This window comes from Myodes glareolus, chromosome 7 (assembly GCF_982192425.1).
Source record: "Myodes glareolus chromosome 7, mMyoGla1.1, whole genome shotgun sequence".
NCBI classification, from domain to species: domain Eukaryota; kingdom Metazoa; phylum Chordata; class Mammalia; order Rodentia; family Cricetidae; genus Myodes; species Myodes glareolus.
Genome location: NC_142032.1, coordinates 78,829,777 through 78,846,592, shown reverse-complemented (window position 1 = coordinate 78,846,592; position 16,816 = coordinate 78,829,777). Strand labels below are relative to the sequence as shown.

The window sequence follows — 16,816 nt, the reverse complement described above, 5'->3', positions numbered from 1 at the left end:
AACTTAATACACAGGTCCACTGCAAGAGTCGCCACCCCAAATGATAGGCAGTGGTGGCACACATCTTTAATTCCAGATTTTGGGAGGCAGAGGCAGGTAGATCTCTGTTTGAAGCTAACATTGTGAATTCCTACACAGAGAGATCCTGTCTCAAAAAAACAAAGAAAACAGAAGAAGAAAAGAGTAGCCACCCCTGAGCTCTTAGCCACTAAGCCATCTCTTTAACCAAAAATCTTTTTGTCTGTCTGTCTGTCTGTCTGTCCGTTTGTTTGTTTGAGACAAAGTCTATGTAGCCCTGGCTGTCCTGAAACTCACTTTGTAGACCAGGCTGGCCTCTATCTCAGACATCTGCCTGCCTCTGCCTCCCAAGTGCTGGGATTAAAGGCATTTGCCACCAAGCCCAACCCTTAATTTTTTTATACCTAACATTTTAGATACTTTATCTTCAAAATGGTAATTTTTAAACTTGACTAAAAATTAACATAAAACTTAAAGCAAAACCAACACCAAAGTGTCAGTGGCACTAACAGTCCCCTAGAGGAAGAATTTAGGGAGAAATGCTACCTTACCTTGTCTCAAAATGTCTACTGGCTTCAGAGATGCTCAGTTGGCAAAGCACTTGCCATGGAGGCAATAGAACCAGAATTCAAGTCCCAGAACCCAGTTCAAGGTGGAAGGACAGACTGCACAGAAGCTGACTTCCACAAGCACACCTTGGCAGGCAACCCCTACACCACATACATACACACATACAACAGTAAAACGTATTTCTTAAAGCATCTCCCCACATAATACATACCAGTCACTTTAGTGAGCAGAAGCCTAGCATAGCATCTCTTCCATGCTGCAGCCCATCTGACAGGGACAGAGGACACAGCACCAGTTTTATAGATCTCTGCAGATGCTGAAGGCAACTTGGATCTAAGCAGGGAAGGCTTCAGTCAGCAGAAGCTGGGGAACTTTCTACAGTTATCTCATGTAGCTACTGGACACTTCAGCTGTGGCCACTCTAAATTAAGACATGCTCTAAGTGCAAAGTACACACTGAACTCCACAGCTACAGCAGTTTTTAAATATGTAAAATGTTTCTTAAGTAACCTTGCATGAGTTGTGGTGCTGGGAATAGAACCCAGTTTGAATTATATAGTTACATGGTTGACTTTCTTTTCTTCTATCATGTATTCCTGGCCAGCCTTGAGCTATCTCTGTAGCCAAGGATGAACTTCTGACCTCCTGGCATCCACCTCCCAAGTGCTGGGATTCTAAGTGTGCACCACCACACCAGTTTACGTGCATGTTGGGTAAACACTACCAACTGAGCTCCATGGCCTCACTGGTTGACTTTTCAAACACCAAACTCACTCTCCACTCCCAGAATAAGCCTACTTGATCATCTGTACCATCTTCTCATACGTTGTTGGGTTCAGCTCAGCAATACTGGGTCTGGAGTGCTCTCGGTAAACCGTGGTCTGTGACTTGTTTCTTGCAATGCATTCTGACGTGACGACGCAGGACACAGGCCTCATAAAATAAAGGAGCAGGTACTGCCTTCTCTTCACCACAATTCCCTCAGAGTCAGGGCAGACTTGGAATTACAGGCAGGCAGTCTGGACCTTTTTCAGACTGGAATACTTGACTGAACATAACAAGACATCTTGGGATGAGGCCCCAGTCTAATCACGAAATTCACTCACACCTGACGACAAAGACAATTTTATATAATAGCTTAAAGAATGCGATGCATGCAAGTCTCGGTATAGAACCTTCTGTTTGTGCCAGGCTGATACTCAGGAGGTTTCAAATTGTGGAGCATTTGCTTTAGGAATGCTTAATCTGTATTCTTAATTTGATTTTCCTTTTATAGTTGGTTATTTCTGCAAGGGCCAGAGAGTGGTTTTCTCTTTCCACTACATAGGGCCTGGGGAGTGAACTCAGGTCATCAGGCTTAGTGTAAAGCATCTTTACCCACTGAGCCATCTTGCCAGCCAGCCACCAATCTATATCTCTTACTTAAATTTACGGAGAGGGTTCTTGGGCTTAGAAGTGGCAACTCTTCCAGTCTTCCCAGAAGCTGCCTGGTTCTCTGGCCTTCAAGAGGTCATTTCTCTGGTGACAGGGGACTCTCCAGACACTGAGAGCCTCTGAGGTGCTCTGGATGTGCCTCCAGCTTAGCTTGGGCAGGCTGCCATGGCTGTGCCCCGCACAGCTGACAGCCGGGTCAGCTGCAGTATTACCCCATTGCTGTCTATCATACAAGAAATGTCACCCAGCCTCTGCCCTGTTTCTGACACAGAACTCTTAAAAGCCCTGGAATTTCCAGGGTGACAAAGGTGAAGGGGATATCTTTTGTTCTAATGAGGAAACTCTAGGTAGCTTCAAGGTAGGGGTTGGTCATCAGAAAGATACTGTCAACATCAAAATCCCCCAAACTCTAGGGAGAGGAAGGACTAGAAACTGAGTTATAAATAGGTACAGTCTAATCAATCAGATCTATGGAATGAGGCCCTCATAAAACCTTTGAGCAGTAGTGGGACCCCAGGAACTTCAGGTTCCAGGAGGGTGGTATACTTAGAAGACTCAAAAGCAGCACACCATCTCACCTTCCAAGCCCCACACTAGCATTTCCTCTATCTGCCTATGTCTGAGTTATACAATTGACAGCAGACATGGCCAGTCTACAGCCAACATGCCACATGCATCTCAGGACAGCTACAGATGATGTCATATCACAACATCACTAAGGCAGAGAATCCACTGCTAATCAACCAGCAAATGTATATAGAGTACTTTCCTAAGTGCTGAGTCAGTCTGGCAAATTATCTAACAAGGGGATGGGGTCACAGAAGTCCTTGATTTACAGTCAGAAGTGCAGGTGACCCGAGACTTGCAACTAGCCCCTGGAATTGGGACAGTGTGTGGGACTGTCATCCTTTAACTTGTGGAATCTGATGCTAATCTCACAAAGAGTGTCAAACTTAAGTGCATTGCTGGATACCAGTCACTCTCTGGAGAATGGAGAAAGCAGTCTGTGTCTAGTGAGGGGCAGGGGACCCCACAGTATGTCTCTCAAGACCTCACTGGCCTTCATTGGCACCTTGTGCATCTCTGGACTGTTTGGGGTAAACCCAGTGTGGAAATCCTCCACTTAGGTCCTGACCTCTGTTCTCTAAATGTCCTGTGTCTGTGATTACAAGGGGCGTCTACAGACATGATATGTCTTGTGAGACTCAGGTCACCAGTTCCTAGCACAGAACTGAGCTGACAGTCTCAGGCTGTACTGCTGGAACAATGTACATGCACACGGATAGAAACCCTGGATAGAATCCAGGTTCTCTCACAACACAGACAAGTCTCCAGATTCTTTCTGAGGAGCCAGAAGGCTTTGCATCAGAACTTCAGGACAAATCTACACGCTGCCCTGGAAGGAGAATGAGGAATAAACCTTCCCCTACAGGCAGTAAGGGGAGGTTAGAACAAGCAGGGCTTTTGGTGTGCATGTATGCAGCAATAGCAGGGCAATGCCCTACAGGTCAATTGCTGCTTTATACCACATTTCCCTTACAATGATTTTCTCATTTTACAAGGAATCTTCCTAGGCACAGCTTCAAATATAAGAGAAATAATACTCGGTCTTGTAAGCATTTTTAATTTCACATCATTTATCTCCATTATCATTTGTTTTAAAATCTCTAGTAACAAAAATCCTTGGAAAGTGGCCCTTTTATTTCTTTAATAGTGGGCAGGAAATGACAGACTGGCTATATCCTGTTTGCTTCAGCACTTGCAGGCACAAAAACTGCACAAGGCCAGGTGTGGTGGCACATACCTATAATCCCAACACTCATAGGTGGATTTCTGTGAGTTCAAGGTCAACCTTGTCTACAGAGTGAGTTCCAGTACCACAGAGAGACCCTGTCTCAAACAAACAAAAAAAAAAGAAAGAAAAAAAAAAAGAAAAAGAAAAAAAGGCTGCACACAGTGTGACAGTTTCAGAGTTTCAGAGGCCTAGCCTAGCCAAGGTGCCACTTTCTGGTGCTTTACTTACCACAGTCAAGTGAGTACAGGACAGGACAGTGGCATGAGGACAGGAGCACACATTCACTTGGTCTTTATCACTGTGGAGTCTCCTGCTGTGCTTACATTCATGCTTTAGTCCTAACCCTAATTTCAGACATGTACTCGGGGATCTCGGAACATATCCCAGCAGATAAGGGAGTGCTGCTGTAAATCCATTCCTAGACCACAGTCTACAGAACTTTCCAAAGTTAGGTCACAACTTAGGGGTCAAATAAAGGCAAGAACATTTTGATTCCCAGCACTAAGGCATCGTACAGCTCCAGCACAGCACCGCAAAACTATCCTGTCAGCAAGAAACCAAAAGGAAGAGGCAGAAACTGCCCCACAGCTAAGAGATGGTCTTGTGCTAGGGAGATGTGTCTCAGCTGTGCAAGCATTAGGACTGGGCTGCAATACCCAGCAGTCAGGGAAAGCAGGCACAGTGGTGCGCATCTAATCCCAGTGCTCACATGAGGAAATGGGGCAGAGACAGAAGAATCCTGGAAGCTTGGGCAGGAGACCCTGCCTCAAACAAGGTAGAAGGTAAATGCCAACACCAGGGAAGCCTTCTAACTTCCACATACACGAGAGAGAGAGAGAGAGAGAGAGAGAGAGAGAGAGAGAGAGAGAGAGAGAGAGAGAGAACAGAGAGAAACAGAGAAACAAAGAGAAACAGAGAGAGAGCGTCCGAGTGCATGGCCAGGCCATCTCTGGAGGATGCTGAGGGGTACATGTCAAGTCCTGTGGGGCTTGAAGCAGGGAGACAGGTCTAAGACTCCCTCTTAATAAAAGTCTCTCAAGTTCCCCTTTCACTGCTGTTCAGGCAACTACAGCTCACAGACTTCTTAGAGGTCAGCTCCCAAGCAGGCATTAATCACACTTCCCTGCTCCAAACCCTCCCGGGGCTCAGAGCTCTTCATCATCTGAAATAACTCCGTCCTATCTAAGCCGGTAAGCTCAGCTCCAGAGCAAGATCACTTCAGCAGGCTGCTCCACTCAGGCCTCCAGCCTCCGCTTGCTCCTGGGCATCAGCCCGTTCCTGGAACTTCCCAAAGTGTTTCATGACCCACTGCTTTGGAGAACAGGCTTCTTGCTGCCTTCCTTCACTCTTTCCCCACAGCACAGCTCGAAGGAACCCGATTTCTATGGTTGGCCTCCCTCTCTCGGTCCACTCACACTTGTCTCTATGAGCGCCACCTCCCTCTATAGAACTCCAACTGCACATGCTTTCCTGGTGTCCTCTCCTCTCTGTCCTCGGCCCCACCCCTTTCCTCACTCCTCCTGCCTGGGCTCACTTTTTTTAAAAGCCATTTCCCCCTTGAAAATTAGAAATACAGGGAGGGAAACAAAAATGCAGAACAAAACCAAACACCTTTATTGCAATGAGCTAGAAGAGACTGCCAAGAGTTCACTAACAATACCAATCAGATGGTGATGGTGCACGCCTTTAATCCAGGTACGGGGGAGGGGGGGCAGAGATGAGCGGATCTCTGTGAGTTCAATCCTGGAGAGAGTTCTGGGACAGCTAAGGCTATTATACAGAGAAACCCTGTCTCAAAAAACAAACAAAAAGAGTACACCAACACTCTAATGTGTTCACTTTCAGTTTTCTTCCTTCATAAAGGAAGACAGTATAAGAAGTGTATGGTTCCCACTGACCATCTTCTTCTGCACTTTACCACACAAAAGCCAGCAGCTCTGAGTACACAGCACAGCCTTCCAGTCCACTCTGGTACTTTCCTGAGCAAAGAAAATAATTCTGCACTTTCCCAGAAGCTAACAGTAATACTGCAAAGTAATGTCAACTTTCCTTTTCGGTTACCAATTCTGCCCATATAGACACTCAACATGGTCGGCTTTCTGTGATTCCTGGGATCTTTCACTACTGACCTCGTGTTTCTACTGTCCCCAGTGACTGGAGGCCTCAGTGTGTGCCAACCCCCATCCCCAAGTACCATCTCACACCTCCCATGACCTGCAGAGGAGAGGCTCTAAATGCATAAGGGTAGTCCAGGCCCCGCCGGTGTGCTAAGTTGCCCTCTTCCTAACAACAGCCACCTAGCACTCCTCCAGTGCCAGGCATTCTGCTTCAGACACTCAACTCTCAGGATCCCGTGAGTTACGCTCACTCTCTCCACCTTGAAGACAAGGACACTGTGGTGGTTTGGAGGAACATGGCCCCCAAAGGGAGTGGTACTATAAGATGTGGCCTTGTTGGAGGAAGTGTGTCCCTGTGGAGGCAGGCTTTGAGGGTCATATATGCTCAAGCCATGCCCCATAAGACAGACCACTTCTGTTGTCTCCAAGTTAAGATATAGGGCACTTGGCTACTTCTCCAGCTCCATGTCTGTCGGCATGTCACCATGTCACACCATGATGACAATGTAAGTCACTCCAATTAAATGTTTTTTCTTTATTAAAGCTGCCATGGTCATTGTATCTCTTCACAGCAACTGAAACCCCAAAGCAGAAGTTGATACCAGGGACTGAGGTATTGCTGTGATAAACCTGACTACAGTTTTGTTTGAAGGAATACGGACCTTGGAACTGTGGATTAGAGAAGCAGTTGAATGCCTTAAGGGAGTTTGGAAGACAGTGGTGCTGGGTGTGATTTGAACTGTGGGTGCCTGGATCAAGAGGTTTCAGAGAAGAATGTTAGTATGTGGCCTAGATACTTTGGTAAAGAACATGGCTGATTTTTGTCCTTGTCCAAAAGTCTGTCTGAGGTTAAAGTATTTTGGATTTATTCTGCTGGCAGAAGAAATCTACAAACAGCCTAGTATAGACTCTGTTATATGGTTATTAGTGTTAACTCTGATCGAGATTTATAATGAGAAGGAGCAAGCTAAGCAGGGTAAATAACAAAATGTAAAATTTGAGGAGAAAAGGAGCACCAGGAAGTAGAATTGAGCTAAATCCTGTGTTCAAGGAGATAACTATATTAAGAAATAGAATAAAGGGAGTGGTGACTGCAGGGCAAGATCCCACCCGCTAAGTTTCCAATTTGTGAGAAGGAACTAAAAGGAAGCTTAGAGCCAGGAATGGTGACCCACACCTTTAATCCCATCACTTGGGAGGCAGAGGCCGGCAGATCTCTGAGTCTGAAGCCAGCCTGGTCTACAGAGCAAGTTCCAGAACAGCCAAGTTTAGACAGTGAAGGAAACCATGGAAAACAGAGAGCTGGTAAAGATGTAATTGAACAAGGAGGCCATGTTCCAGTCCCAATAAGCAGCAGAACTGGCAGCTTTGGCCATGTGGTTCTGGAATTAGGGACAGAAGAAAAGGAAGGGCTATGGAATTTGCCTCTGTGACTAAGGAAAGCCACTGAGGCCAGGCATGTGTCAGAAGTGTCCCTGAATGAGGCATAGAGAGGCCATTGCATGAAGCTGTGAAACTGAAGTCTGGTCTGCCTTGGAGACCCGAAGATGTTAGAGATGCCAGAGTTGTGGAATACCTGCTGAGGAGAGCTGCTAACAGGGAATTGAACCAGCCCAAGAAAAAGATGTGTGCTGCAGTCAACAAAATGAAAGGAATTGGAGATCTCAAGAGTGTTTTGACATCAGACATGGAGACGCAGAGTTTGGAGTTTGCCCAGCTGGTTTTCAGTCTTGCTTTTGCCCAGTGTTTCCTTGCTACACTCCCTTCCTTGCATTTGGTAATGTTGAAAGTAAGTGATCTGCTTTTGGTTTTGATTTTATAGGGAATTACAGATAAGAGATAAGAGACTTTGATCTCTAGACTTATAAATAGGTTTAAGACAGTAATAGACTATGGGGACTTTTGAAGTTGGACTGAACGCATTTTTGCATTATGATACGGCTACAAGTATCATAATGCAAGCCTTGGGGGCCAAGGGGTGGAATGTGGTAGTTTGAAAGAAAATGTTCCCCAAAGGCAGTGGTGCTATTAGGAGGTGTGGTCTTTTGGGAGGAGGTGTAGTCTTGTTGGAGGAAGTGCGTCACTGTGGAGGCAAGCTTTGAGGTCTCGTATATACTCAAGCCACACCCAGTGAGACAGACCAATTCCCTTGCCTGTAAATCAAGATGTAGGATACTTGGATACTTCTCCAGCACCATGTCTGCCTGCATGCCACCATGTCACACCATGATGATAATGGACTCAACCTCTGAAAATGGAAGCCACCACAATTAACTGTTTTCCTTTATAAGAGTTGCTGTTTTCATGGTGTCTCTTCACAGCAATAGAAACCCTCGCTAAGACAGACAACAAAGCTGGAGTATACACTGGAGCCCTGTTGTCAACTGTAACTCACACCTTCAGAGTCCAGGCTTCTGCCTGTCAGACTAAGCGTCAGAGTCACTTCAGGGAGGTGGAGAAAGATGAGATCAGAGTCTTGAATGGTCAGGTTAGGACTTCCAGATGACCTCTCATGCTGTTACCCCAACATCACTAGACTAGTCAATACAGACCAGGGGCTGCTGGGAACAGGGACACAACACTTACGGTCATGGACCTTGTAACAGTGGTTCTGCAGGCGCCTAACCTCCCACTCCTCCAGCACACCGTGAGTCATCAGCAGCTGGAGGAAGCGCCGATGGACATCCGTCATGACACCCACTCTTCTCGTGCTGCCCTGCATGTCGGGGGAGCTGAAAAAGAAGAGCCACCGTCACCTGCATGCACGAGAGCAATGGTGGGGGGTCTGCCCTAGTCTGTGCTGACAAGCAAACACTGCTGCGGTTGTCAGAGCTCGACTCCTTGTGCTGATGACTGCAGGAGTGAAAAGATCGGGTCAGGGCTCAAGCTCGTGTCACTGGTTTCGAGCAGTGTGGACTGAGAGCTGCTGGAGCCACAACTGGCACAGCCTCCTGTACTAACTGCGTATGAAGAGGTAAGCAGGCAACTAAAGTCTCCATATTATTCAGTTTCTGGCCTGCAGAGTGGGAACAATGACAGAAATATTCCCAAGAACTTCTGTAACTCGGGTGGCTTAACACAGGTATAGCCTAGTGCCACAGAAAACACCAAACCTGTGCCAATTACGACTGGACAGTTCTGAATCTGGACCCTAGTTGGACCACTTACCAGCTCAACAGCCTTGGAGAAACTAAGTCAAAGCTTTGAATTCTCCCTATAAAAGCATGACACCCACTGCTGAGAACACGCCCAAGAAGCACTTGACTCTGGTTTCCTTCCACTCTCCCCAGCTGCCAATAAAGCATCTATCACAGGAGGACTGTGGGCTATTTCTACAGTTCACTGCACTCTCTCAGAAAGCTATCTTCTGGGTCTAGCAAGATGCCTTAGCAGGTAAAGACATTTGCCACTAAGGCTCACATCCTGAGTTCAACCCCCACGACCCACATGGTGGAAGGAAAGAACCAACTCGTGCAAATTGTCTTCTGACCACTACACAAATGCTACGGCATGTGTCAGTCCACGCCCACAGAGACACACACATACAAAAATAAATGTAATAAAAACTTATCTTTCTACAAACCACAAAGATCAGAGCTGATAAACACACAAAACAAGGCAGATCAAAACACCTGCTCCTGCCAGGCAGGCGGGGCCCTGTAAGCACTAGGCACATGGGTGTGAAGCTGGGTGGAGGCACTGAGAGTCCTGCTTACCAGGCCTGCCTGGTCCTCACACACATCCACACTGTACTACAACCGAGCCCCTTTGGCTGGCTGCTGCTCACGGCGCGGCTCAGCACTGAAGCAGTTATCATTCATCTGAGGTGATCCTGTGTTCCAACAAGCATATTGCCAAGACGTTAGGCCAACAGACTGTGAGAACATTTTTAGCTATTATGCTCAGTCTGTTTGTCTATAAAGCAATAAGAAAACATATCTTTAAGGCAAAAAAAAAAACCCTGATTTTAAGTGAAATAAGACTACCAAAGGCTTCCCAAGAACTTAATGAAAAAAAAGACATAAAAAAAAAAAAACTATGTCACGGTAGTCAGCTTCATGGGCTGGCTCTCCAAGCTGGAAAGGTACACTCCTCATAGCCACTTTCTCTGACTGCCTGCCCGCCACCTTCAAGAACACTTCACCAGCATATACATTCAACAAGCCCTAAGTCTGCCCCTCTCCGTTATCCACTCTTGTCCATGCAGGCCCTCGCTGTTTGAACAGTGCACGCCAGGCAGCCACACACCCAAGCATCGCACTCTGGTCCCCCTCTCCTCAAACACAAGAAAAGACTATAAAAGGGAAAACTTTGCAGAGGATACCCAGAAAAGCATCACGAGCCCTGCAGGCCATGCTGACCACCAGAGCAGAGGGCCAAGACTGCACTCTGCAGTGATGCCAGCCTGTTTCCTGCCCCCGTCAATTAGCTTTCTGAAGATGAGAGAAGGAAGGTAGACTTGTGTTTGTTTTTGAAAAAAAGTCTCTGTATGCAGCCCTAGTGGCTTAAAATGTGCTATGTAAAAAGCACTATGTTGTCTAGCCTCAGACTCATAGAAATCCTCCTGCCTCTGCCTGCCTCTGTCTCCTGAGCACACAGAGACAAAAGACATGCACTACCGTGCCTGGCTTAGATTTTTCTTTTTTAATTTAATTCTGTCTTCCCAGTTTGCCAGCTCAATGAATAAGCATGGCTTAAAGATTCAATTTTTGCGTGACAGGCAACATGAATTCCGGTTACACAATTAGATTAATAATAACAATGAAGAAAAATAGCTCAATAACAGGAGAGCTCACCTAAAATGCACCAGGCCCTAGGTTCAACCCCTGGGATACAGAAGAGGAGAAAAGGGGAGGGGAAGGAAAGAGAAGAAAGGAAAACCAATTTAAAGATTAAAAGACTTTAAAGTATGTTCCATTATTTCTAAATGTTAGAAACCTACCTATCCTGCAAACTGAGAGAGCTTTTATTAAATTAATGAGTCAAAATGGACTTTCTGGTAAAATAAATAAATAAAAGATTAGCAGAAATAGAGAGCATCACAAAGTGGCAAAAGGTCACACAAGAACACACAACTGCTTAAAATGTTAGGCTTTTACAATGAGGCCTCCTGAGCCTCAAGGTCAACTCATCAGGATCCTGGCAGCACACAAAAGTCCACACTAGGTGGGAGCTCACAGTCCTCTAGTTCACAAGGCGAACACAACACAGAGCACAGGGAGAGGTGATGTACATAAGAGCAAAAGATGAAGGGATGACTGTGCCCACCAAGCTGGCTACAGAGCAGGACAAGGCAAAGCAGCCAGAGAGCCAGGATACAGACCGGACTGACCGCGAGGCAATGAAGTCAGATGCCAATACCAAAGAAGTGACTAAGAAAAGTCCATTTGTTCAGAGCTTAAGGAATGCAGTTATAAATAATCCCTCCTAGCCAGGTCTGGTGATGCAGGGTCCCCATGATCCTAGGCCTTGGTAGGGTGAAAGCAAGAGAGAAGGAAAGAAAGGAAGAGACATAAATAAGCCACTCCAGCAACGACGTCAATTAACAAAGTGGGAGTCAGAATAAAGGTAAAGAGCAAATATGGAGTCAGTTCACACAGAAAACAAGTTGATAAAATATGTTCACACTAAAAAGCTAACAAAGAAGAAAATCAGGGGAACTACGTGCATGCATGCATGTGTGTGATGCTGGGGTCCAACATATCGCCACACCCATGATAGACAGGTTCTCTACCACTGAGCTACACTCTTGTGCTGAAGAAATTGTCTTCAATCTACAAAATGGCACATAAAAATAACTGCAGCAAACATAAAAATGAAAGAAGCCACTTCAAAATGGCAGTGGATCAATGCTATCAGACCAATACAAAGTCAATCAAAATTCAAGCAGGATCTGTGAATTATCCAAATATGATTGATGAGCTGATTCTAAAACTAACTACAGACAAAACGTCAAACATCTTTGAACAAAGGTGGGAAGACTAGTCCTACCAGACATCAAAACAGCAATGGTGAACAAACCGTGGCAAGGGTACAGAAACTGACAGGTAAGACCAGTGGAGCAGAATGAGGAACTCAGAAGGTATGCGTGAGTATGGAGACGCAACACGGTGGAGAACAGGGCTCAGGCCAAAGCAAACCTTCTGTGAAAGCTGCCATGGTGGGCTCACAGATGAGTCAGTCAGTGGTGGGGATGCTTGCTGCCAAGTCCAAGTCTGACATCCTGCACTTGATCCCCAGGCCCACACTGTGAAGAGAGAACCAATCCTAAAAGTAGGCCTCCGACTTACACCTGCATGCAGTGTTATATACCCCCACTGTGCGCGCCCGCATGCACATGCACACGCGCACACACACAAACATACACACACACAATGCTGAGGCAAATGATTAGCCATATGTGAAAAATAAAACTTAACCCCTACCTCACACCATATACAAACTCAAACCTACAGGGTCATGGTTTTTAAAAAGGAAAAACTTTACCACTTTAAATGACACTAGGAGAACATATAATCCAAGAGTAGAAAAAGATGTCCTTAGAAGATACAAAAGCCACAAAGGATAAAGCATAAAATACATTACTGACTGATTTCATTAAAGAACCCGCACCAAAAATACCAAAGGAGGGGAAGGAAGGGGAGGAGGCTACAAGCTGGAAGGTGTTTAAAATATACATAACCACAAGAATCTTCTTTAGAATACATTAAGAACCCCGACAGAACAAGAAGGAAGAACTGAAGAGAATAGCACAGAAACAGTGTAAGAGGCTGGCGTACACAAGAGTACATTAAAAAGCTGAGCAATCAGCCAGTGGTGATGGCACACGCCTTTAATCCCAGCACTCGGGAGGCAGAGGCAGGCGGATCTCTGTGAGTTCGAGGCCAGCCTGGTCTACAAGAGCTAGTTCCAGGACAGGCACCAAAACTACAGAGAAACCTTGTCTTGGAAAAAAACGGGGGAAAAAAAAAAAAACTTACGGATCAATCTTACTGTGGTCAGGCAAGTGAATATAGCACCACACTAACACTGCTACAACAACACCCAGGAATCCCAGAATCCGGATGGCATTAGCAGGAGGAAGAGCAGGTCTGAGATCAGGCCAGTGTGGGCTAGAGAGACAGATTGCCTATCAAAAAGGAAAGAGAAAGGAGAGGCAGCTCAGGGGTTAAAAGTAAAAGCATGCCCTGCTCTTGCTGGGGACTGGAGTTCTGTTCCCAGCACTCTCAACCACCTGTAAGTCCAGCTCAGGGGATCCAAGACCTCTGGCCTCTGAGGGCACCATGCACATATCCACACTCAGACACACATACACATACATACATATAATAAAGTAAATCTAAAGGGGAGAAGAAAACAGGAGGGGAAGGGAGAGGAACAGAAAGAAAGGGAGGGCACAGGAGAGAAAGGGCTCTTCAGATGGGTAAGAGCGGAATGCCTGACTACGACTTCACTCCACTTCTGGTGGAGTAGATTCCAACAGGCTTGCGTGGCCCCAGAAACACTATTGTCATATACATACTGGCCCCAGGAAGTGTGGCCATAGAGGCATCACATAATGGAACTCTGGCAACACTGTGAATGCCTATCAACCAGGGCATAGCCATCTAAAGGGATTCTAATCACATCGTGGACTCCAGTACAGAGAAGAAGAAAGCAGGGCTACTCTCATCAGCATGGATGCTGCTCAAAACTGCATGAAAGCTGGACGTAATGACACACGCCTTTCACTCCAGCACTGAGCAGAGGGTTCTCTCTGAGTTCAAGGTCAGCCTGTCTACAATGCCATTTCCTGGTTAGCCAGGGATACAGAGAGACTCTGTCTCAAAAGAAAAAACAACAACAACACAAAACTATACCAAATGCAAAGAGCAAGTCACACTTTCACACAAGATGCCAAACACTGAAAATGGTATTCATCACAGGACCATACATGGTCAGTGAAGCCTACCAACAGCAAGGAAGCCGAATCCAGAGCAGCGAGTACTCTGAGGAGGAGAGAGGATTCGGTGGTGGTGGTGGTGGTGGTGGTGGTGGTGGTGTGTGAGTGTGAGAGAGAGAGAGCGGGCGGGGATAGTAGTATACTTAATTTGGTGGTGGCACACATGTAGGTGCTAACTTTTTATTTTATTCTTCAGATACTTTCATAGGCATGTAACATAATAAAAATATGTAAATACAGTCAAAGAGAGAAGTGTGGCAGAGGGAAAGGTCAAATGCTGTGACTTGGGGGAAGAGGTCAGAAGTGGGAATAGGAAAGGTGCTCAGGAGCTGTGCCTGCGTGTGGCTATGACAGCCATTGAAGAAGAGAGACTGAGAGAGGATTAACCATAGATACTGGCCACTTACCCAAAGGACTTTAACATCCAGGGGTCCCCACAATAAGCAAAGCCTGGGCACCAATGGGCAGCCTGTGCTAGGTAGTGTCAGTGCTCCGACCGCACAACCTGGTTTCAAACTCACCAGAACCTCATGAGAGACATTTTCACAGAGGAGGGAACTGAAGCTACAAAGGGACACAGGTGACAGTGGTGGAGAAGGGGGTGGGGCTACAAAAGCAGTCTCTGTTCTTATGCCACTGCCAGTAGATTTAAAAACAAAAAACCAACAAACTCGACGAACAATAAAATCACGATTGCCGGGCAGTGGTGGAGCACACCGTTAAAACCAGCACTCAGGAGGCAGAGACAGGTGGATCTCTGAGTTTGGGGTAGCCTGATCTACAGAGTGAATTCCAGGACAGTCAAGATTACACAGAGAAACTCCATATTGAAAAACATGATCGTACGCATAATCACAAATAAGTAAAACCGCGGTCTAGGTTCCGTATCTACACTTCTCCAGTCTTCCGTTTGAGAACTTGGCCTGGGTTAGCCGTGTGATCTGGGGTTATCAGTACTATGTGCAGCATAAGACTGAGCACGGGAACCCTAAACCTTTCCCAAATCGGACAAACCGATAATTTGGAACACATTTAGCCTTGGGCTTTCAAATACCGGCTCCATAAACAAAACAAAGGGGGTACTGAGGGGGGGGGGCAGGCACGAGGCTGAGTGGTCGTTTTGGACAGAGTGGTACATGCGGCTATCACCTGAGAGTGACAGTCAGGCGCACTTTCTGCGCCTGGCCCATTAAGAGACAGAGACAGGAGCTACACGAGTTCCAGAGCAGCCTAGGCTACATGGTGAGACCACGTCTCAAAAAGTCAATTCTTAAAAAAAATTAAATTAGAAATAAACAAATAACTTGTTACGGAGCTAGGTCCCAATCCGTGCCCTTTGCGGGCCTCAATATCCCCGTCAGCGCCGGCCACCGCTCTCGTACGCCCCGCAGTCCCCACTGCGGTCCTCCCGTCGCCCCAACGACGCCCGCTTTGATCCCCGCAGTGCCCCGCGGCCTTCATACGCACCGCACGCCCGGAAGCCGACCAGCAGCGATCACGCCGGAAGTCGCTCTTGGGGCCCGCCTCCGAGGCGGGGAGAGCTGCAATAGGGAACGCCTATTGGTGAGTTACGCTCGTTCTCCCGCCCATCAGGGGAGTATTTCCGGCTCCCTGCCCCCACCCCGTTGCTATGGCGCCTCCACAGCTGTGGGTTGAGTCCCAAGCTACGAAGTTTCCCGGGCAGCTTCTGTACTTCCCGGAACGACTTCCGCCGCCCCCGCTGCCAGCTCTGCGGAGGAGAGCCCACGTTCTGTTTTGTGGGTTAAAAATGCTGGCTTTAAACTGGAGAGGAAGAATGTGGGTTTTGTTTTTCTGTAGCCTGAGCTAGAAACTTGGCTCTACCGTTACTAGTTGAGCGTTGGCCATTCGTGGAGCTTCTAAATGAGGTTAATAACAGTCGGTTACATAACTCTTGTCTGTAAAGTGCTTATTGGGAAGGCGGTATGTCTCACAAAACAAAATGGGAGTTCGAGACCAGCCTGGTCTACAGAGCGAGTCCCAGGACTGGCTCCATAGCTACTGTGAAACCTCGCGAAAAACCAAAAACAAAAAAAAGAAAAGAAAAACAAAGTGGAGGGCTTCTGAGGAACCACATCTAAAGTTGACCTCTGTCCTCCACATCACGCACACGAACACACACAAATAAAAGTCCTGAATACGGAAGTGTTCACGAGTTTTCAAAGAACTGATGTGCTGCCGGAGCTAGGAGAGCCCTGAGAAGTGTGGCATGGTGCTGGTTAAGCCCTAGCCACGCTCCCCTAAGAACTGTGAGACCTGATGAAATTACCAAAGGGAGTCACTTCTTTGAAGTCTCTCCAGTTGACCGCTAAAGGCATTTCCTTTGCATACATTCCAGGCCCGACTCTCGAGCTGGAAATGCACTTTTGCCCAGGAAGCGTGACTAATGATGCAGTTGCACAAAGTGCGTTGTCAAATCTCTGAAAGCACATTCTTACTCTGCCTCTCATCCACCCTGGAGTCTTGGACAGCTCCTTAACCTTTGTAGAAGTCTTCAACTAAGTAGGTTGACTAATAGCACAGAGGTAGCTAAAAACTTGATCTCTGGAGGTAGAAGGCAAGGGTCAAATCCTGGGTCTTGAACCCCAAATCTCTGTTCTCTCGAACAAAGCACTCAATCAATCCCTGACCTCAGCTTGCCTATCTGTAAAGGAAGACTAATAGTGTCAGACTGTGGACAGACAGGGTTGTGAAGATGAACTGTGGACCACTAGGGGTGGGGTAAACTCTTGGTAACTGTAAAGTATCATTACTGCCAAAAATCTTACATAAACTGTCTCTGAAATGGGAGGTGAACAGCCTGGCGCCACAGTGTTGACTTTATATGTTCTCTATAGAGGAGTATCTTCTGCCTAGTAGGAGCTGAAGAAGTGCTGAGGGGGAGGGGTGAGAGGATGGAGCCAAAAGATTTGGAAAATATGT

General features: G+C 46.7%; 1 protein-coding gene across 2 annotated transcripts in view; it reads right to left on the bottom strand.

Moving 5' to 3' along the window:
• Positions 1–15,496, bottom strand: part of Nsmce1 (NSE1 component of SMC5/6 complex) — a 30,041-nt gene extending 14,545 nt beyond the window's left edge. Inside the window, exons 1-2 of one of the 2 annotated variants that reach the window (XM_048460563.2) lie at positions 15,344–15,496; positions 8,521–8,666 (exon numbers count right to left, since the gene is read on the bottom strand). In XM_048460563.2, coding sequence (XP_048316520.1) covers positions 8,521–8,656 — 136 coding nt within the window. In that variant the 5' untranslated portion in view covers positions 8,657–8,666; positions 15,344–15,496. The other variant, XM_048460564.3, reaches the window with a different exon arrangement.
• Positions 15,497–16,816: the final 1,320 nt, after the last annotated feature.